Consider the following 22,685-nt stretch of genomic DNA (forward strand, 5'->3'; position numbering starts at 1 on the left):
GATAAATACCAGACAGAACCTTGTAGATATTGATTTTATATATATATATATATATATATATATATATATATATATATATATATATATGAAGAGTTCAGATGCAAAAGCCTCTAAGTGCCGTCTGAAATTTTCTTCTAGAATGATAATTTTTATCAAGCTTGTATAATAAGTTCAGTAATTTCACTTAAATGGCAATGAAAATTACCTATGAATTGCCATTTAAGTGAAATTACTTAACTTAAATATACAAGCTTGATAAAAATGATCATTCTAGAAGAAAATTTCAGACGGCACTTAGAGGCTTTTGCATCTGAACTCTTCATATATATATATATATATATATATATATATATATATATATATATATATATATATATATATATACATACTGTAGTTTGTATACATCTCTGTGTATCCCTATGGCACTGTACACGCTATCCATGCATCTCATAGAGTAACATATATGTGAAAATTTAGATTGTATAGATGTATCTACTATAGTGTTCATAAATAGTTTGTACATAATAGTTTAACCATATACATATTACAAAAAGCTCATTCAGCCTGTACATGCAAATGTCTCAAATATCATATAAAGTAATGTCTGAGTAGCCTATAAGGTGTATGAATGTTATATAGATTATTTGTATTTAGATAGTAATACTCTTTAGTCATAGATTATTTAACTCTCAATACACAGCCAAATAACTGTGTATATATACAATTATGCAGATAATATATCTGAAATACATCTCTACTGAGTCATATGGATGCAAACATAAAGAATAGTTTATACTCCCACAGAATTAAATACATATGCAACCATTTACATGTGATATAGCCTATTGTACAAATAATATATCTATAAACCTTTATAGAGCCATATACTGCCAATGTGAATATATATAGTAGACTGCATAAATAATAGACATTATTTCTAAAATTCACTCATCACATAGAGCCATACAGGCACAAATATATAAATTCAAGAGATAAATGGAGACTTTTGGAGGAGGACTAAAGTCTCCATGTGTTCCACAAGTAATGAATCATGTAGAACAGAATCCAGTCCACATGCCTTCACATTAAACTGAGATGGACGGAGATCTGGCTCTCTGGCAAGGACACACACACACACACACACACACACACACACACACACACGCTGGAGAGGGACCATCTGTTCCTCTGGAAATGTGCTGAAGGAACCAGGATACAGCAAAGCCTCACAAGAAACATGTACAAAACCCAATTAAGCATTTTATTAACACATATTTCTCTCCTTTTTATTAACAAATAGAAAACAGACTGCCTGTACAACAGATTGAATGCCATTTTTTTTAGTCTGCATGTAAACACAAAGTCAAATGAATTCATCCCATGTCTGCATTTTTCATCTTCCTTTGTGCTCAGGCCATATGAGGAAAGAAACACTTGAGTATGCACATATTTCCAGACCAATGATGCTGTCGTGACGTTACGGGAGATTTGTCTTTACGAGCCACAGTGAGAGATGATCAGATGGCTGTTAATACCACATGTGGAGAGTTCAGGAGGTTTCGGGTTCCCAGCCTCAGCCTGTGAGGCGAGTCGTCTGTTTTCTCTCGCTTCAGATGCTAGTCTGAGCCAATGAGAGATGGCAGAGGTTCAGCTGGAGGAACGACACGTGACGGCTGTACATGTGTGGGCAGGTCGTTCAAAACAAGCTGACCTTTGACCTCAGCTGGCCCGGCATGGAACAAGGACTTTGCAGTGGCAGCAAGAACACCGTTTTCTTGTCTTTCTTTCACTCGATAGGCCTTTAGAATGGAAGGGTTTCCAGAAAACGACTGCACGCAGAGCAGAACGAGTCTGAACGTGTTCCCTCGTTTCGTTAGTTTAGTCAGTGTCCTTAACTAACTCAGGTGTAAGCATTTCATCTCTTTTATGTTTGATTATACGGTTTTATAAAGTATCAGGAGGTGAAAAGGTTTTTTTTTTTTTTCTATTTATAAAAGTTCCCCTTTTCCCACCAAATAAAAGTAGATCATTTAAAATATAATAATGATAAAAAGTAAGAAATCATCAGCAGCAGCTCTGAATGCTCCTCTTACAGTATTAGTAACCTGGGTCATGTGAAAATACATGTCCACATGTGCTGAAAATAATTGAACATATACAAAAAAATAATCACAAATGAATAATAATAATATAAGAAACAAATAAGAATAAAAAAGAACCCCTTAGATATGCAATGATCAGCATAAATGATACAAATATTGTATTTTCTGACAGATCGTACTGATGATACAATAATAATAATAAAAACAATGGCGGATGATGATGATGATAAGGTAATACAGAGACAGGAGCTGTGCATTAGAGACCAGAACGAAGCTTTTGTTGCTGTTTTCAGACAGAGGAACAGGATTGCAGTGATTCCAGTGAAAGATGTCCTGTGATGTCTCCTCTCTTCTGATATTCCTCCTCTCTCAGTCTCTCTTTCTCCCTCCAGCTGTGGTGACTGAATAGGTGGGATGATTATGGCTCAGAAGGAAGCGGCGGCTCTCCGGATGTGGCGTTCTGGGGCGTTCTGGGAGTGGTTACGTTGCATAGTGATCGAAGCTGCCCAGGTACTCCAGAGCTGCTCTGTAGCACAGCTGGTACTGGTCCTGCACACACGGGACACACACAGTTAAAGAGGACCCATTATGCTGTTTTACATGTTCAACGTGTAAACTCGTTAGTGTGTAATGTTGCTGTTTGAGCACATAAAGGCTCTGCAAAAGTCCCTCCAGCGAAGGACGATAACTATAAAGATAACGATAAAGATACAGTTCTAAAAATCGTTCTCAATATTAAAGAATAGCAGAGTTCACAGCACAGCTATAACAGTAACTATATAGAGGTCAAGGTCAAGGTCACTTTTATTTATATAGCACCTTAAACATTACTGCTGACCAAGGTGCTTCACAAAAACACAATAAAAAAGACTACATATACACAATTATGAAAAGGCCTGAGAAAAAAGATATGCTTAAATGCATATAAGGAAGAAGATAACCTAACAAACTGAGGTAATGAATTCCACAGCTTAGGACCAAATACGGAAAAGGCTCTGTCACCTTTAGATTTCAAGCGAGACAGTGGAATGGTTAATAATTTGTCAGAGGATGATCTAAGAGATCTTCGGGGAGAGTATGGACAAATAAGGTCTGAGATATAAACTGGAGCCAGACCATGCATAAATACAAAAGTTAAAACCTTGTACTCAATTCTGTATTTGACCGGTAGCCAATGTAAATGTGATAAAATAGGGGTGATATGCTCACGTTTTTTCTTCCCCATTAAGAAGCGAGCTGCAGAATTTTGAACCAGTTGCAAACACAATAGTGAAAACTGGTTTATACCGGCATACAGAGCGTTGCAATAATCAAGCCTTGTTGAAATGAAAGCATGAATGACTGTGTCTAGATCACCAAAAGATAGAAAAGATTTCAATTTCCGTAAAACCCTAAATATAGAGAAATGATATCGTTGGGATATTTTTTGAACGATAAGCACTAAACCCTAACGCTCAAAATAATTAATTGGTTTGAGTAGGACAAACTTAAATTGAACTAATTAGTTCAGTCAAATTAATTTTTATGAGTATTTAGCACTTTCTTTTTCTTTCAAGTTCACAGAACTGATATATTTTAAGTAAACTAAACTGTTTCATTGTTTTGAGTTTTATGAAATTATTTATTTTAATTTAAACAAACTTAAGTTTAACTGAAACGGCTGGGATGTCGATTTCCCAGCATGCTTTGCTGATGGCACTTGAATGGGAGAATAAATGCTAAAATTAAGTGTAATATAATGTTTTTTTGTGCAAGATTAATGTTAAGTGGGAGATTTAGTAGTGATTAATGTTTTATTATGCTAATTTAGAAGAATTTCTGTTAATGTTGGTTTTAGGATAGTTACCATCATGGTGACAAGTGGTGCATGCGGCTTCATTTGAGAGCAAATCAAATCTTTATATTGTTGTACTCATACAGCAAGTGCTGTATAACATACTATTGTTAGCATGATAACTTAATAGTATGTTAGCAAACTAGCTTGTTTAAACTATAAGTTAATACTAATGAAAGTGTTCACATTGAGATTGCATGAAGGTTTTAAGTTAAATGTATGAAATAGTGTACTCTGATTTTAATTGTTTCAAGTACAAACTTAAAATCTTAAGTTCTGCTTACTTAAAACTTTGAATTTCAATACTTTAAAAAATTTAGGCAATCGATTGCCTTAAATTTTTTGAGTTCTGCTAACTTATTCGGGTTTACAGTGTGACAGCCAATCAGAATCCATTCTAATGTAAAGGGCTCGCGCATTTAAAATGGCAGCCGACATTGTTGAGAAGTTAACCGCAGAGGTCCAGAAAAATCCAGCACTGTTTGACAAGTCAAGCTCCTTTTCAAGAAAATGGATATGGCAAACAATCGTTCACACCCTCTGAATAAATGGTGAGAAGTATTACCTCAGGTAACCAGCGCTCGTTTCCACAGCATTGTCTTGCTTCCTTTGAAGTTGCGGGGGAAAAAGACTAGGTGTTGTTTTTATTCCACTATATTGACTCCATCAGCTAAATTCACTGTTAGATTAGATCAACTACACTAGCTTCACTCAAAACATAGCATGCTGAGGACATCTGCTCGTTAAAGCCGTGTAAATGCAACAAGAACAGCAAAAACATGTTTAATGATGTTGTACACACTTGTACACACTGTACAAACCGCAGCGCGAGCATAGAATAACAGACTGTTATCGTTCGTTGGAGTGGACGCAAATATCGTTATAGTTATCGTTCTTGGTGTGAACAGCCCTTTATTCTCTATATCAGTGTCAGTGTTTCTGAACTCCCTGAAACGCCTCCATTGTAGTCTTGAGTTTCTTCTGGGAACGAACACGTCACAATATTCCTCATTTAAATAATTAATTAGCAGAATAAAGGGGCGGGGCCTGGTTGAGTTAGTTAGTACTGTGTGTGTTGAAACTGGTGTTTATGATAAGGGGTGGGACATTTCCCAAACACACTCAAAGCGCTCGACCAATCACAACACACTGATCCAGCTGACCAATCAGAGCACAGTGTGCTTTTCAGAAGGAGGGGCTTCAGAGAGACAGGAACTAAACAGAGCGTTACTGACAGACTGGGAAGAGACGAGCTGCAACAATGGAGAATATGGGGAAATGCGGGATATGGGGATAATGTTCATAATGCGTTTTATGAACATAAAGGCATGAAAACGTTTCGGTTACTCACGTAACCTCTGTTCTCTCTAGAAGAGGGAACGAGTATTGCGTAGTTGCTTACGCTACGGGAAAGCCTTTCTTTCTCGAGATACTGAAGCCAAAAATTATCCTTAATTTTTATAATCTTGTCAACGCAGTGCGGCAGCCTGCAGACCTAGGGCAAGCTTACTAGCGTGCCCATTGGCTGCCCTGCGGCAACTGCAGCAGCCTACCGCTGAGCCCTTGGCGTGACGTCACGACCAATGAGCGCGCTTGGCGCGCTTAATGCGTCACAGCCCGCGAAAAGGGGTGTGGCTTAGCGTATATAAACAGGGCTCGGAGGCTGCTTCTCTGGTTTCTGTCGCATGAAGCGAAATGAGCTCGTGGTGCGAGCACGGCGGGCTACGCAATACTCGTTCCCTCTTCTAGAGAGAACAGAGGTTACGTGAGTAACCGAAACGTTCTCTTACGAGAGGTTCTCTCGTATTGCGTAGTTGCTTACGCTACGGGAACGCCCTTGTCAACGCCGTGCGCGCCCAGCATCCACTGAATGAGTCCCAGGGAGAGCCCGGGGAACGTGATAGCAGAGAGCCGGGCGGCCCGAAGAGGGCTAGCGCCGTACATAAGCACACACTAGGGGGTTAGGAGCGGCACGGCCGGTCCGAACTGACAATTCCCTGCATAGTGCAGCTCAACCAGTAGAGCTAAATCACACAACGTAGCCCGCGCACAGATAGTGGGCTGGCATACGCGAGACTTAGACTGATAACACTTTCGCCTGCAAGGCGGGAACATCCAGGTTGTAAAACCTAACAAATGTGGAGGGGGAGGCCCAGCCTGCCGCTGCACAAATGTCATGAATGGGAATCCCGCTGGACCACGCCCACGACGAGGCCATGCCTCTGGTGGAGTGAGCTTGAATGCCCAATGGGCACTGCAGGTCTTTAGACGCATAAGCAGCAGCAATAGCGTCCACTATCCATCTGGACAGGCTGTGTTTCGAGGCGGCGAGACCCTTGGTGCGCCCGCCAAACGAAACAAAGAGCTGTTCCACCACTCGTTTGACTGAAGACAGTGCTATCAGAAAAACGGTTTTGAGCGTGAGGTATTTCATATCCACAGTTTCCAAGGGTTCGAAGGGATGCGCTTTCAGGGCCTCCAAGACCAGTGAAAGATCCCACATAGGAACCGAGGGGGGTCGCGGGGGGTTCATCCTCCTGGCTCCTCTAAGGAAGCGGATGACGAACTCGTTCCTTCCTAATGCGCGGCCCAGCTCTGAACAGAGAGCGCTGAAATGGCCGTGACATAGACTTTGAGCGTGGAGGGGGACCTGCCCGCGTCCAGTAACTCTTGAAGGAAACACAGTACTCGCGATACCCCCACATGTCTGTGGATCGAGCCCCTTAGCAGTGCACCATCTGTTAAACACTGACCATTTCGACATGTAGAGCCGCCTCGTAGAGGGGGCTCTAGATTGTATGATCGTGTTCATGACCCCGTCTGGCAGATCAGCGTGTAATCGTTGAGGCTCCACGCATGCAGAGACAGCGCTCTGGATGGGGATGCCATATCGAGCCGCGGGCTTGAGAGAAAAGGTCTCTCTTCACCGGTATCGGCAAGGGGGCTGAGTCTGCCAGCTGTATTAGATCCGGGAACCAAGCTTGGTTCTCCCAGTATGGGGCTAAGAGGAGCACTGTGTGGCGCGCTTCCCTGATTCTCTTGATGACCTGAGGCAGCAGAGAGACCGGGGGAAAAGCATACAGCGGGCCGCTGGGCCGGGTCTGGGCCAGCGCGTCCTCGTTCTTCGAGAAGAACTCTGGGCAATGAGCGTTGTCTTTTGACGCAAAAAGGTCGACTTTCGCTTTGCCGAAACGGCGCCACAGTGACTGGACTGTTTGGGGGTGTTGAGACCACTCCCCAGGGGGAACGCTGTCCCTGGACAGTCTGTCGGGGCCCTCGTTCAGGTGGCCAGGCACATGCGCGGCTCTCTCAGCGAGCGCAGAGAGTGCTGAGCCCACACGAGGAGGCGTTCCGCCAGGGTGCAGAGCGTCTGATCTGACACCGCCCTGGCGATTCACATAGGCCACTACCGATGTATTGTCCGTGCGGACTAGAACATGGTGACCGTGGAGGAATGGGAGGAAGTGTTTGAGAGCTTTCTCGACCGCGAGCATCTCTAGACAGTTTATGTGTAGGAGATTCTCCTGGTCTGACCAGCGGCCATAGACCGGTCTGCCTTCGAAGAGCGCTCCCCAATCTAGGTTGGAAGCGTCTGTCGAGACAACTTTCCGGTGTGAAATCACTCCCATAGTCACTCCTGTGTGATACCATTCGGCTGCCAGCCAGGGCTGCAGGGCTGAAAAGCAGCTCTGATTCACTCTGACTCGCAAGCCGCCGGCCGCCCAGGCTCGGTGGGGCACGCGCGCTTTCAGCCAGCGTTGAAGCGGGCGCATGCGCAGTAAGCCCAGCTGGAGCGCTGCTGCAGCTGAGGCAATATGCCCCAGGATACGCTGGAATGTCCCCAGCGGAACCCGGCTGCCTATTTGGAGGGATGCGGCGAGGAGGCGGATGCGGCGCGCGCGCTGCTCCGACAGTCTGGCCGTCATAGCCACCGAGTCCAGTTCTATTCCAAGAAGGAAATTGACTGACGGGGCGATAGCGAGCTCTTGGTCCAGTGACCGAGAGACCCAGATCCTCCAGATGGCTGAGAAGCGCTGTTCCGTGAGACACAAGTTCCGTCTCTGACAGCGCTAGAATAAGCCAATCGTCCAGATAATTCAGTATTCGCATTCCCTGTTTTCTCAGGGGAGCGAGAGCCGTGTCCATGCATTTCGTAAAGTACGGGGTGCCAAAGACAGGCCGAAGGGCAGGATTGTGTACTGATATACTCGACCGTTGAAGGCGAATCTCAAGAATGGCCTGTGACGGGGAGTTATCTGGATCTGAAAATATGCGTCTTTTAGATCGAGAGAGATAAACCAGTCTCCTGGGCAAATCTGCGCGAGGATTTTTCTGGTTGTGATCATTTTGAACGGCCGTCTCATGAGGGCTTTGTTCAGATGTCTCAGATCTAAAATAGGTCTTAACGCTCCGTCCTTCTTGGGTACGAGGAAGTAGCGGCTGTAAAGGCTCGACTCGCTTAGAGAAGGATGAACCTGTTCTATAGCCCTTTTGCGCAGTAGCTTTGCCATTTCGGCTTGAAGCAGGTGCGCAGCTTCTGAACTCACTTTCGTCTCCGTCTGTGCTAGAAAGCGCGGAGGGCGACGAGCGAATTGAAGCGAATAGCCGTGTTTTATAGTACTCAGCACCCATTCTGACGCGCCCTGAATAGCTTCCCATGCTTCCGCATGCATAGCTAGGGGTCGAATGGTCTCTGGGTTCAGATCGCCGCGCTGCGCGGGATTGGGGAACCTGTATCAGAGAGGATGGAGCGGCGTGCGCGCCGCTGGTGCTCGAACACGGGGGCTGGTAAACAGTATTGGCCGGCTGTACAGCGTTCGGTAGCTCGGTCCCAGAGGATGGAGCGCGATTTGCTGACAAACACCCCTGGCGCGAAAGCGGCGTGGGGATTGTAATGTCTAAAAGTGAGTGCGCGTGCACCTGAGCGGGCGCAGAGTTTACACTTATGACACGGCCAGAGTTTGGGAGCTTAGAGGGTGTGCGACCCGAGGTAACTGAATGGCAGAGCGAGCAGCGGGTAGGTGTGAGCACAAAGTTGTGGGCACATTTACTACACTTAGTACTCGAGCGGCTTGTGTCCGCTTTATGAGAGAGCGCTCTATGCGCGTTACCATGGGGACCATGTTTGTGTGAAGCAGTGAGCACATGGGAGTGGGCACATTTTCTACACTTATAACACCCTCGGCTTGAGCCGCTGTTGCCCGGGGTAACCGAGTGGCAGAGCGAGTTACAGGTAGATGTGAGCACAGAGTTGTGGGCACATTTACTACACTTATTACTCGAGCGGCGTGTGACCGCTTTATGAGAGAGCGCTCTGAACGCGTTACCATGGGGACCGTGTTTGTGTGTAGCAGTGAGCACATGGGAGTGGGCACATTTTCTACACTTGTAACACCATCGGCGTTATAGAGCAAATGCTTTGATGGCTCATATGTTTAGACGCTCATAAATACTCAAGCACCATCCTGTGAGATGCAGGTTCGCTTTCTGTATGTAAGAAAGCTGGCCGCGAGCTCGGAGAAGACAGCAGAAAAAATATTTTCTGCCGCCAGAGCCGGATTTGAACACGGTTCTCCAGTGCAGAAGCGTAAAATTCTGCCACTGAGCCACAGGGGCACACATGAGCTTCCAGTTGGTGCGAGCATATGACCGAGCGTCGTGTTTCGGCGTTTGTTTGCAGGCGCGCGTGTATTAAAACAGGCCCGTTTACTGCAGCATTAGTATTTCCAGCCGCCTAACTTAGAGGGGACTGAGAAATATGTATCCCGTGAGATGCGGGTTTGCTTTCTGTATGTAAGAAAGCTGGCCGCGAGCTCGGAGAAGCAAGCAGAAAAAAGTTTTTTTTTTTTTTTTTTTTTTTTTTCTGCTGCCAGAGCCGGATTCGAACACGGGTCTCTGGTGCGGAAGCCTAATGTTCTGCCACTGAGCCACAGGGGCACACATGAGCTTCTGGTCAGTGCGAGCATATGACCGAGCGTCGTGTTTCGTTTCGGCGTTTGTTTGCAGGCGCGCGTGTATTAAAACAGGCCCGTTTACTGCAGTATTAGTATTTCCAGCCGCCTGAACTTAGAGGGGACTGAGAAATATGTATCCCGTGAGATGCGGGTTTGCTTTCTGTATGTAAGAAAGCTGGCCGCGAGCTCGAGAGAAGCAAGCAGAAAAAAGTTTTTCTGCTGCCAGAGCCGGATTCGAACACGGGTCTCTGGTGCGGAAGTCTAATGTTCTGCCACTGAGCCACAGGGGCACACATGAGCTTCCAGTCAGTGCGAGCATATGACCGAGCGTTTGTTTGCAGGCGCGCGTGTATTACAACAGGCTCGTTTACTGCAATAATAGTATTTCCAGCCGCCTGAGCTTAGAGGGGACTGAGAAATATGCGAGGATTGGAGGAAGTCCGGCCTAAGCGGGACGAAAACACTCTCTCTTCCTCCTTTCGCCGGTGCTCGTGACGTCCGCTCTGATATCCCTTGAGAACGGCGCAGTTGCGCGGCTCGAACAAAGGGAGAGAGAGCGGGAAGATGTCATTATGTGCTGTGACATCGTTTGTTTGCAGGCGTGCGTGTATAACAGGCTCGTTTACTGCAATATAGATATTTCTAGTCGCCTGAGCTAGGAGGGGACTGAGAAATGTGTGAGAAACGGAGGTGGCCGGAGAGTGACGCGCGCGACCGAGACGCGGGGTAGCTTTCTTATAACGTAAAGGAAGCCAGCCCGTGACCGTCTACTTCTAACATCCCTTGTGAGCGGCGCCTTGCGCGGCTCGAACAGAGGGGGAGAGGGCGTGCGTCATCCGGGGGGGGGTAGCTTCCTTGTAACGTAAAGGAAGCTATAGCCCGTGACCGTCCGTTCTGACATCCCTTGTGAGCGGCGCCGTTTGCGCGGCTTGACAGAGGGGAGTAACCAGCTGGTCTGCTTCATCCCCTGAGGCGACGGCAGTGCGGGCAGAGGCCGGCCGCTGCGCGTCGGTGAAGGGCGGGGGAGAAGGAGAGAGCGAGGCTCGCGGGAGGGGCTCCGGCGAGCGCTCAGCTATAACCACCGGCTCGGAAGGCCTTTGAGAGCGGCGTTTTTTCTTACGCGGCCCGGAAGAGGCAGCCGGAGAAGGTGGAGGATCGTGAAACATGGCGAGTCGAGCCCGCAGGGTCGACATCGGCAAGTCCTCACACTGTTCGCAGCCGCCCGTGAAGGGCGCGGGCTGCGTGGTCGAAACCCAGGCAGAGAGCGCAGATCACGTGGCGGTCTCCGTCGCTGAGCGCGGCTCTGCACGAGCCACAGGATGAGCGAGGCATTTGCAACAACGCCTCGCGCTCTTTTAGATGCAAAGTGTGTCGCGGGGCGAACACACAAACACATACAACACAGAGCAGTAAAAGGATATATTCGCCGGATAGCGAAGCAGGCAGGGAAAGCTGAAGGCGGCGAAGGCGGCCGGCGTCCTCAGGCTGAGATCCTCGGCGTGCTGGTCGCTTGATTCGACGGCGGCTTCCTCAGAGAGCAGCGATGCGTAGAGCTTCGCTGAAAAGACAGAAATCAGAGAAGCAGCCTCCGAGCCCTGTTTATATACGCTAAGCCACACCCCTTTCGCGGGCTGTGACGCATTAAGCGCGCCAAGCGCGCTCATTGGTCGTGACGTCACGCCAAGGGCTCAGCGGTAGGCTGCTGCAGTTGCCGCAGGGCAGCCAATGGGCACGCTAGTAAGCTTGCCCTAGGTCTGCAGGCTGCCGCACTGCGTTGACAAGATTATAAAAATTAAGGATAATTTTTGGCTTCAGTATCTCGAGAAAGAAAGGCTTTCCCGTAGCGTAAGCAACTACGCAATACGAGAGAACCTCTCGTAAGAGAACCAACTTTACCAATTCAAGACTTTGAAAATGGGCATAATAGGTCCTCTTTAAAACACAGCAGCACAGGCTAAACCGCCCTGAGGAGCTTGAACTAATGCTTTACCTAAAAGTGGATCATGTTCTCAGCCTCATTCCTTCCTGATTTGCAGCAACATGAGAACTTTTACATTTTCAGTTGAACCATTCCTTCTACACCAGAGAGTGTGAGGATTGTGTGAGCTTACCTCTGTCTGTACCATGGCAGGTCTCTGCGTGCGGAGTGTTTTTATGGTCTGGAACATGTCCACCACCCCTTCATACCTCATCCGCTCCAGGACAATACTTAAAGTGATGAAGACTCCAGTTCTGCCGACACCAGCACTGAGACACAGAGAGAGAGAGAGAGAGAGAGAGAGAGAGAGAGAGAGAGAGAGAGAGAGAGAGAGAGAGAGAGAGAGAGAGAGAGAGCAGTTCAGCACACAAACACAAGATCTACCGTTTAAACCAAAAAACACGATTTTGTAAGTCTCTTCTGCTCACCAAGACTGCATTTATTTGCTAAAAAAATTCAGTAAAAACAGTAATATTGCAAAAATACTGTATTATTACAATTTAAAATCACCGTTTTCTATTTGAATACATTTGTAAATGTAATTTATTCCTGTGATGTAAAGCTGAATTTTTATCATCATTACTCCAGTCTTCAGTGTCACATGATCCTTCAGAAATCATTCTAATATGATGATTTGCTGCTCAAGAAACATTTCCGATTATTATCAATGTTGAAAATATTTTTTGTGGAAATAGAAATCTTCTGTAACATTTTAAATACTTTTACTGTATTACAATATTTATTTATTTGAAAAATAATAAATCTTATTGACCCATGTACAGATACAAAATGAGCTCTTAGATACATCCAGTAAAGTTTTGACAGAGATTTACAACATTTTGAAAATCACATTATATGTGAATATTTAATTTATCACGCAGCACTACTACTACACACACACACACACACACACACACACACACACGTTCACTCTGCCTCTCACCTGCAGTGAACTGTAATCGGTCCGTCCTGTCCAAACTGCTCCTTGGTTTTGTGGACTTGGCCAATGAAATCAATAAAGCCCTCTCCTGTCTTTGGCACGCCTTGTTCTGGCCAATCGGTGAACTGAAACTGGCGGATCGTCCTTGACTGACCATCCTAAGAGAGAGAGAGTGTGTTGTAAGAGTGTATTTTAAAGACAGCACAGCTGAAGTCATGCGCTCACGTCTGCTGAACTCACCCGGGCGTCTGTGACTTTAAACTCTCGTAAGATGTACTGTGGCATGTTGTATTCAGCCATAGGGTCCACGACGAAGTACTGGTATCGCGCAGATCTTTCTGCAGGCCAGTACTGATGACACTTCTCCTGTGAAACAGAACACACACGTGGTTAAAAGAGTGGTTCACACTTAATTGCTTTGTCCAAATCCCAAAGCTTTTTTTGTTCATCTTTTGATTTCTACGTTTCTTGCCTTTTGTCCCTTAGATGTAACGCACAGAAGGACAGCCCGAGGACAGCAGACAAGCTGATTTTTAGCATCATTAACATTTCATTAACAGTATTATTGTGTTAATTACAGCAGAGTTTCCCCCCCAAATGAACATCCACATTGCATGTTTAGATTGTTATTATTATCTGCTACACTTAAATCAGTCCCTTCAAAGGACTTTGTGATCTTTCAATTGCAAGAACGAATGCAAATATAATAAGATTCCGGCATTATTTGTGGCAGCTTGCATTTCTGCATAATTCGGCCACAAAAACATTAACCTAAGGATGGTGTTCAACTGCCGGACCATAACTGATTTCAGTAATTATGCAAATTTTGTTTACAGTAACTGTACTTTTACTGTCACTAATACTAATTGCATGACTACATAATGATTATCGTTAGGTTTTTATTGCAAAACTACAAAAACAAAAATGCTGTAAATATCACTGCATTTTTTTAGAAAGGCTGTAGCAAATTTAGTCAGTTTGGGATGCGAAATTAGAATTAGGTTCAGTTTTAGTTAATGATAATAACCCTGCCTTAAAGTTGACAGCACATCCTTTCACAAACCAATCGATTCCCAGTGAATTCCTGGTTGAATATCTTGTTTAGCTCTGAATCACATCACAGAAGTAAAATGGGCCACTCACATGGTCTTGGTTCATTGATGTGTGCAGGAATGTGCGAATCTGTCACAACTCACCCGTCCCATCTCTCTGAGCTTCGTCAGCATCACCACGATGGTGGAGTTGTGCTCCCAAAGCATCCTCCAGAAGTCCTCTGTGGTTTCAGACAGAGGGCCTTGCGTGGCGATGTACGCCTTCTGCTGTCTGCAGGAACAACACATGAAGATACAGTTTAAGAACACACCAATCCTCACAGTCCGCTAACAGCAGCTCTCTCCATGAGGGAGGAGTGATTCCTCTAATCTAACAGCAGGAGGCGCTGCGGCTCCGTGACCGTGAGCAGAAACACATCCGACAGACAGAGAGAAGGAGATAAAGATGCAGTGAGAGAGTGTGTGAAGGCAGAAGAGCTCCAGATCACTCAAACTCTGTACCGTTTGGCACTAGCGGACGCTTCCAGCGCTCATATCCTGCTGTGAGATCCTCAGGTCTCTGATCAAGCTTTTATTTTAGATAAACTTGAGCAAATGCATCTCTGCTGTGCTTGAACAAGTGGAGTAAATGTCTAATCCACCTTCTGCAGACTCCTCGTCTTCCAGTGATTTTATCAGCGCCGGTTTCTCTCTGAGTGACTGTACTGTTGGTCATGCTGAGTGTTCCTGCTGCTGGTTAAATGGCTATTGTTTTACTCTACACATTCTAGAGGGGAAGGTGTTTGTGTACTTTGCAGTAGATGAATAATGCAACATATCATCAGATGATCAAAGCCTGAATCAAACTCACACAGAACACTGACAGTTTTACATACATTATTATGTTTTCTTGAGAAATCTTGAGATATCTATCTATCTATCCATCCATCCATCCATCCATCTATCTATTTGTCTTTCTTTGTCTATCTATCTATCTATCTATCTATCTATCTATCTATCTATCTATCTATCTATCTATCTATCTATCTATCTATCTATCTATCTATCTATCTATCTATCTATCCATCCATCCATCCATCCATCCATCCATCCATCCATCCATCCATCCATCCATCCATCCATCCATCCATCCATCTATCTATCCATCCATCCATCCATCCAGTTTGTTTTGGTTAACTTTTTGATCTATATTTATATTACTGTGAGGTGTATATCTTACATAAATATCATATATCAATGTGGTAAAAAACAATTATATAGAACAGTGAAATCGCTCAAAGTACCTGTATCATGAACTTCTCTGTTTGCTGACATTGGACTACAGTATATTATCTATCCACTGTCTTTACTCCCATTGGTTGGCGCATCACATCACTGCTCATTTGCATAAAATGTAACATCACTAGACACGCCCACATTTCCAATCATTACAGTTGCGGACTCTCACTGACTGCGGCTTGTTTCGGTCACTGCCAGGGGCGTAGCAGCCATTATAAAAGTGGGGGGGGACAAAAGCTGTATGTGACCATAGGACGTGACCCAAAGGTGATGTTCATTTTCCTGGCTCAAAACGAGGCGGAGGTGGTAAAATCCTAATAATGTTTAATAATAAGATAATTAAATGTGTATTTTTTTGTAGATCATCATATACCCTAATGTGTTTCCCACATTATTTTTGTTGGTGGAGCTTGGTACCTCTAGGGGGGTCCGGGGGCATGCCCCCCCTGAAGAAAATTTTGTACATTTTAAAGATAAATTCATTAATCTGGTGCACTTTGAGTCACCCGAATCCACTGTTAAAAATAAATAATCCACCCGCAAACCGCCCGATGATATTCTCTGATTTAGATATCTGCATCTGATCATCACATTACAATTATTCAAATTCTGGTATCAAATTATTCAAATTATGGTAACATATCACACTGAAGTAGGCTGATTTAAAATGAACATTTATTTAAAATAAAAGTTCTTCTTTTGGCAAAATTACATTTCCTTATAGCCTAAACAGAGGCTTTACTCCCTTCAAACTTAAATTGTCAATGTTTCATTACATCACTGTTTGAAAACACAATTTTTTTTTGTACCTTTTATAAAGGCATTTTCCCCCTAATTTTATGCTCCATCTTTCATTTTAAATTCTTAAATTTGATCAATATATTCAATTAAAATAATAAGACACTAGGCGGTTACCAATCAAATTAAATAATTTACATTGAAAAAATATAACTGTATTAAATTAGATTATTTTAAATATTTTTGAATATACAAATAAGGAATGTTGAAAAGAATGATACTTTATGAAACTAAACCGCCAGTAGGAGGCGGCAGGCGACCGTCTTAATGAGCGAGTCATTGAGTCATTCATTCAAACGATTCGTTCAAACGGCTGATTTATTCAGAATGAGGCAGTTTATGAATGGGTAATTGAATCTTTGACTCAACCGATTTGTTCAAAACGCTGAATCATTCAGTAATGCAACGAGTGTTGCTGTGAGATGCGCGTTCTGCTGTGATCTTTGTTTGGGACTATTTTCGCTGATGAAACAGAGCAAAAACAGTCATTGCGACTAAAATGTAAGTGAGTACATTTTTGAGTACATCAAGTAAAATTATTGTAAGTTAATTTTAACTGTTTGTTTATTGAACTGTTATGAAACCAGTCACGGTTTCAATCTTGATGGCATTCAGGAAAACAGCTGGTCGTGTGTAGCCTAGCTATATATTGTTTCTTAACTAGGCTATATTGTTTCTAAAATGTTATAACTTCACGAGCCTCGACAGCGCACATTAGGCCTATATTATTATCAACTATAGGCTATCAATCGCCACTTACATCAAATGAAATAAAACAGAATCATCCATTCCTCCACACGCATCCATCCATCCATCCATCCATCCACACACGTTTTCGGTGATTGCCTGGTTATTTTTTATTTTTATATTAAAAATTGTTTTAATCAGTGCATTTGTCCGAAAAAAAAAAATGCGGGGGACAGAATCACCGGTTTCTAAAAGTGAGGGGGACGTGTCCCCCCCGTCCCCCCCGGTTGCTACGCCCCTGGTCACTGCAAATCACTGAATGAGTGAACGCATCTTCACACATGGCATGCTGGGAGAAAACCGCATTCATCCAACATATGCTGAAGGAGGCTGAGACACACACACACACACACACACACACACACACACACCTCACAGGTGTGATAGAGCCTCATTTGTTCACTAAATGACAGGAAAGGAAATTGCTGCCCACCACACACACACACACACACACACACACACACACACGCACACACACGCTCATCAAGCTAAAAGCATGTGAAAGCCCTTCTCCCTCTGTCCTTCATTACAAACACGATTACTGCCAATTACTCTGTTTATACTTCAGTCGGGCAGCAGATGCAGTGGGAGCTCTTTGATTGGCCGTTAATTTGATTAAGGGCCAATAATGAGCGCAGATTCTTGACACACCTTCCTCCCTCCACCTCATCACATGACCCCTCAGCAGCAATGGAAGTACTTCACATTGAATTCTGAATGTTATTAAAGGATTATTCATATTGAGCACTGCTGCAAACATTCCCTGTGGCAGAAAGTTGCAATGCATCCCAAGAACTACAGTCACAGAGACGGGATATTTTATATGATGCATATGAGACTGTATGGTCCATTGAGTAGGTTGTACTGTCTTAGGTAATGCAATTTTAATATCCATTTTTCCAGGTTTTCATTCACAGGAAACTCTTCAATGAGATTTTTTACTGCACAATCCACTGGACAGACAGTACTGAAAGAAGTGATATGGACAGTCATTACTAACAAAATAAGCATGTGTTTACTATGTATACTATTATTACACTCTCTGGAATACTTTAATCTGATTGGTCAGCTGCAGGATTCTGTGGTCGTACTTATATGAGTGCTAAACTGTAATTAGCATCGTCATCTTTCTGCTAAACATCTAATTTTGTGTTCAATAGAAGAAAAATAATAAAATAAAAGACAATTTATTATTAATAATAATAATAATTTTATCTTACAGAATAACAGTAAAATGTAAAATAAAATGCAGGACAATCTTAAATTAAAAAAACCCCAGATATATAAGCGCTTCTATATTTAGGAAGCTCTTCATATTTAGGAAGATGGCTGGGTAATGTTGCATTTTCAAATGCATGTTAAAGGATTAGTTCACCTCAAAATGAAAATTTCCTGATAATTTACTCACCCCAATGCCATCCAAGATGTTCATGTCTTTCTTTCTTCAGTGGAACAGAAATTAATTTTTTTTGAGGAAAACATTTCAGGATTTTTCTCCACACAGTGGACTTCAACAGTAACCAAATTGTTGAAGTCCAAATCAATGCAGTTTCAAAGGGCTCTGCACGATCCCAGCTGAGGAATGGGGTCTTATCTCGCGAAAAGAGTGGTCATTTTCTAAATAAAATACAAATTTATATACTTTTTAACCACAATTGTTCGTCTTGTGCTGGTCTGCAACGCGCCAGGCATTACATAATCACGTTGGAAAGGTCACACTGGATGTAGGCGGAAGTACCACACAATTATTAACAAAGTGAAAATGCGAAGACTAATACAAACGCCCTTTAACAAGAAAGGTAAAATAATGATGTCGGACGATTTTGAAGTTGGAGGAGAAAATAAGATGGAGTTTTTCACCCCTTAAGTACACAGATGAAGACCTTAGGCAGATGGAGGAGACCGCTACGTCCAGCGTGACCTTTCTAACGTGATTACATAATGCCTGGCGCGTTGCAGACCAGCACAAGACGAACAATTGTGGTTAAAAAGTATATACATTTTTGTTTGTTTTTTTGTTTGTTGAAAATGACCACTCTTTTCGCGATATAAGACCCCATTCCTCAGCTGGGATCGTGCAGAGCCCTTTGAAACTGCATTGATTTGGCCTTCAACAATTTGGTTACCGTTGAAGTCCACTGTGTGGAGAAAAATCCCGAAATGTTTTCCTCAAAAACCTTAATTTCTTTTCCACTGAAGAAAGAAAGACATGAACATCTTGGATGGCATTGGTGTGAGTAAATTATCAGGAAATGTTCATTTTGAGGTGAACTAATCCTTTAAGTGCCACAAACTCACAGCGTTGGCAGAGATGGAGTTTGTGTGCGTCAGCATTTACTGCGAACCGAGCCGCTCCAAGACACTGCAAACATTGAATCATGAGCTGCTCACGTGTAAATGAACAGTGTCCTGCTTCACTCTGAAACACACAACGCATCAGACTATATATGTATATAATTAAATCGCAGCCTTTGCAGGTTGGAAAATATAGAAATCCATATAAATACAGAACACCTAATACAGAACCCTTGGGAACTATACCTTTAACTCTGTCTCAGTGGTGGGCTGGATCAAACCCAGTGCAGTCGGCTGAACGTTTATCTGTGTGTGTGTGTGTGTGATAGATTGAGCTCTGCATGGAGACCAGACTCCTCATGACGGGTAATCCTATTATTTGTCCGCTGAACTGTGTTCATCACCTGTCAGCTCGTGGCCGCAGGGCCGCTCTGATTCCCAGCGCTGATAGCGCTCCAGTTATGGACAGTCCTGCCAATAAGAACAATTTGTCCTGACAACTAGCAGCACAAAGGCAGTAGACACGCAGACGCAGACTTCCGAGACGGGCCATGACTCTGAGCTGTCACATCCAGCAGGAGTCAAAGAGATGGAGAGACTCGCTTCAGAAGAACACGCCATGTTTTATCCCAGTTCTCCAGAGCCGGAGTCACAGTTGCTCTCAATTGGTTCTCAGATCTCTGTTTATAACAGGGCATAATTCTGAATTTAAGATCTGCCTCCCTTTCAGTTCAGGAGTGTGAGTTTGACTTAAAATGTCCTCACCACAGGATGTTGAATTCAAATGACAGGAAGAGGAATTTACTGAATTGCAATCGCACAACCCTGATTCTCACACACACACACCTGTATCCGTCGATGAAGCTGGCGTTGATGTAGTCGGACCCCTCCACTCCTCTGATTGGCTGAAGACACACACGGCTCGACTCGAAGGGCATGATGTTGACCAGTCGGTTCTTGAATTTGTTGCACGGCAGACTAGCGCTGATGAATCTGGAGGTGTGTGCTTTAGAGTTGGCCAGTTTCTGCAGAGTGAAAAGACATAAAACATTTATAGTGCTCTTAAATTGTGAAATAGACAAATGCACACTACAGTTCAAAAGTTTGGGGCCGGCAAGTTTATATTTAATATTAAAGTTAATATTTGTATTCAGGAGGAATGCATTAAATTGAATCCCAAAAAATATGAGGCATCACGTTACTGTTGCCAACATTGATAATCATCAGAAATGTTTCTTGAGCATCAAATCATCATATCAGAGTGATTTCTGAAGGATCATGTGACACTGAAGACTGGAATAACGATGCTGAAAATTCAGCTTTGATCACAGGAATAAATTACAGTTTAAAAGATATATATTTTATGATAAAACAGTTACTTTCAATTAATAATAATATTTCACAATATTACTGTTTTTCTTTCTTTTTTTCTAAAATAAATGCAGCCTTGGTGAGCCGAAGAGTCTTTCAAACACATAAAAAAAAAAAAAAAAAAAACGTACCGACCCCAAACATCTTATTTGGCATCATTATATTGGGCCCTATTTTAACGATCTGAAACGCAAGTGTCAAAGCACAAAGCGCAAGTAACTTTGTGGGCGGGTCTTGGCGCTGTTGCTATTTTCCCGGCGGGATAAATGACTCTTGTGCCAGGAGCAAATCTAAAATGGGTTGGTCTGAAGTAGCTTCATTATTCATAGGTGTGGTTTGGGCGTAACGTGAAATAAACCAATCAGAGCGTCATCTCACATTCCCTTTAAGAGCAGGCGCGCTTTTTCTAAAGCGGATTCCTATTATAACTGCGGATTTGCCAGGCGCGCGCCAGGAGCGGTTCACCGCCGAGGAGAGCAACGGTCTCGTCAGGGACGTTGGGGATGGAGAAACCCACCCAAATTAAGGTGTATGATAATTTGGGTAAATGTGTAAGCTAGATTTATGCTTTTATAATAAATTGTCTATCTATCTATCTATCTATCTATCTATCTATCTATCTATCTATCTATCTATCTATCTATCTATCTATCTATCTATCTATCTATCTATCTATCTAGCTATCTAGCTAGCTATCTATCTAGCTATCTAGCTAGCTATCTATCTAGCTATCTATCTATCTATCGTAATAATGTATGATTTGCAAAAAATGAAAACTGCTGCTTCTGTGTAGATGAGAGAATCAAAGTGTATGCGCGTTGTGCACACGCTACATTGATTATGGCCAAGCATGCGCCCTTAAAATAGCATATGAATAACATGCGCAACGCGCCACTGACTTTAAACTATTTTTTCCTGGTTAGTGGCGCAATTGTTTTCTAAACCTGCAAAATAGCATGAAGGAACGTTTGCGCTGAACCGCCCAGGGAGCGCAAGTTCATTCCCTAGTTTAGCGACGTGCTTCTGTGGAGGGAAAAGCGCGCTTTGCGCGGGTGCAAAATAGGAATGATACATGCGTCGGTGTACAAAGTCAATTGCGCTGGGTGCAAGATAGGGCCCATTGTGTTTTAGATATTAGAATCAGAATTGATCATTGAAAAGAAAGGAATGCTCTGGGTTCAGAAGTTAAGTTTCAAGTATTTGTAGCTCAGAAATGAGTTGAACTCAAAAGCAGTTTTCCACTGTCAACATTTGACGTCTTTCTCTGGCAAAGAATGAATGTTTTGAGTGGCTTTGTTCTCAAACTTCAAATGATATGTGCTCTTTGAATCTCAGCGTGTCACCAGGAAGCATCATGGGAAAAAAAACAGCCCATTAAAGTCATTCATGTTGTGCAGGGAAACCCAAATGTGTCAACACACAGCTCCGACTGCACTGATTCTTCACAACATCAAGCATTTAAAACCTGATTACATCTATAATGATCCTACATGTAAAACATCTCTGAGCCTCATCATTGGGGCCGTGAACGCCTCTGAGGACAGATGTTGTGTGTTAAAGCCCAGTCGTGCAGGAGTTTTTCAGCTTTAACTCTCACCAGTCTCAGATACAGACGCTCAGCTTCTCCTTCAGCTCCCAGCATTATTTGAATAATTAAAAAGTGCACCTTTGTTTTAGTAAGGATGTTTCTGCAAAGAATTTCAATGTGCATGGCTTTCCTCTGTCTACAGCGCTTTTTCTTGTAGTATTACTGAGAAAATGCAATCAACCTTTATCATTAGACACGCAAATCATAAGGAATTTACCAATTCAGTTTCAGATTCGAAGTCTATGGATGCATGTTTCCGCCACAGAATAAAAAATAAGACTTTTATTCTAGTAATTGCGAGTTTATATCACGCAATTCTGACTTTATAACATGCTTATTATAACTATTATAACTGGCTTAGTTATGAAGTCAAAATTGTTCCATTAACAAAACCTGCTTTTCAATCCCAATTAGTATTATTTATATATTATTATAGTGTTTCATATTTTTAATTAGTTTTTATATTTATATATTTTGTTATGAGCTTTGTCGTTATTATTTTTAACATTACTATTATCTTATTTTCAGTTTTAGTTTCAGTTCAATTTTAGTTTTTATTTATTTCCAATTAGTCATTTTAGCGCTCAAGTTGAAACGTATTTCACTTAGTTGCCTAGGTAACATTTATAGTTTTCATCTAATATTTATAATTTTTAAAATTTATTTCAGGATTATTTCAATTTAACAAAAACGTTTTAATATTTTTTGTAAATGATAATAACCCTGTTCCCAACTGTACTAAAAAGGC

General features: G+C 43.0%; 1 protein-coding gene across 1 annotated transcript in view; it reads right to left on the minus strand.

The window, feature by feature from the left end:
* Positions 1-1,247: 1,247 nt before the first annotated feature.
* The window catches only part of ptprfa (protein tyrosine phosphatase receptor type Fa), a 200,230-nt gene continuing 178,792 nt past the window's right edge, over positions 1,248-22,685 (minus strand). Inside the window, exons 27-32 of the mRNA XM_081380153.1 lie at positions 19,825-20,003; positions 14,005-14,131; positions 13,049-13,174; positions 12,812-12,966; positions 12,002-12,137; positions 1,248-2,651 (exon numbers count right to left, since the gene is read on the minus strand). Of these exons, the coding sequence (XP_081236279.1) occupies positions 2,583-2,651; positions 12,002-12,137; positions 12,812-12,966; positions 13,049-13,174; positions 14,005-14,131; positions 19,825-20,003 (792 nt within the window). The 3' untranslated portion in view covers positions 1,248-2,582. The remainder of the gene's footprint in view (positions 2,652-12,001; positions 12,138-12,811; positions 12,967-13,048; positions 13,175-14,004; positions 14,132-19,824; positions 20,004-22,685) is intronic.

The sequence above is a fragment of the Scardinius erythrophthalmus genome, assembly GCF_964197995.2.
Source record: "Scardinius erythrophthalmus genome assembly, chromosome: 12".
Lineage (NCBI taxonomy): Eukaryota > Metazoa > Chordata > Actinopteri > Cypriniformes > Leuciscidae > Scardinius > Scardinius erythrophthalmus.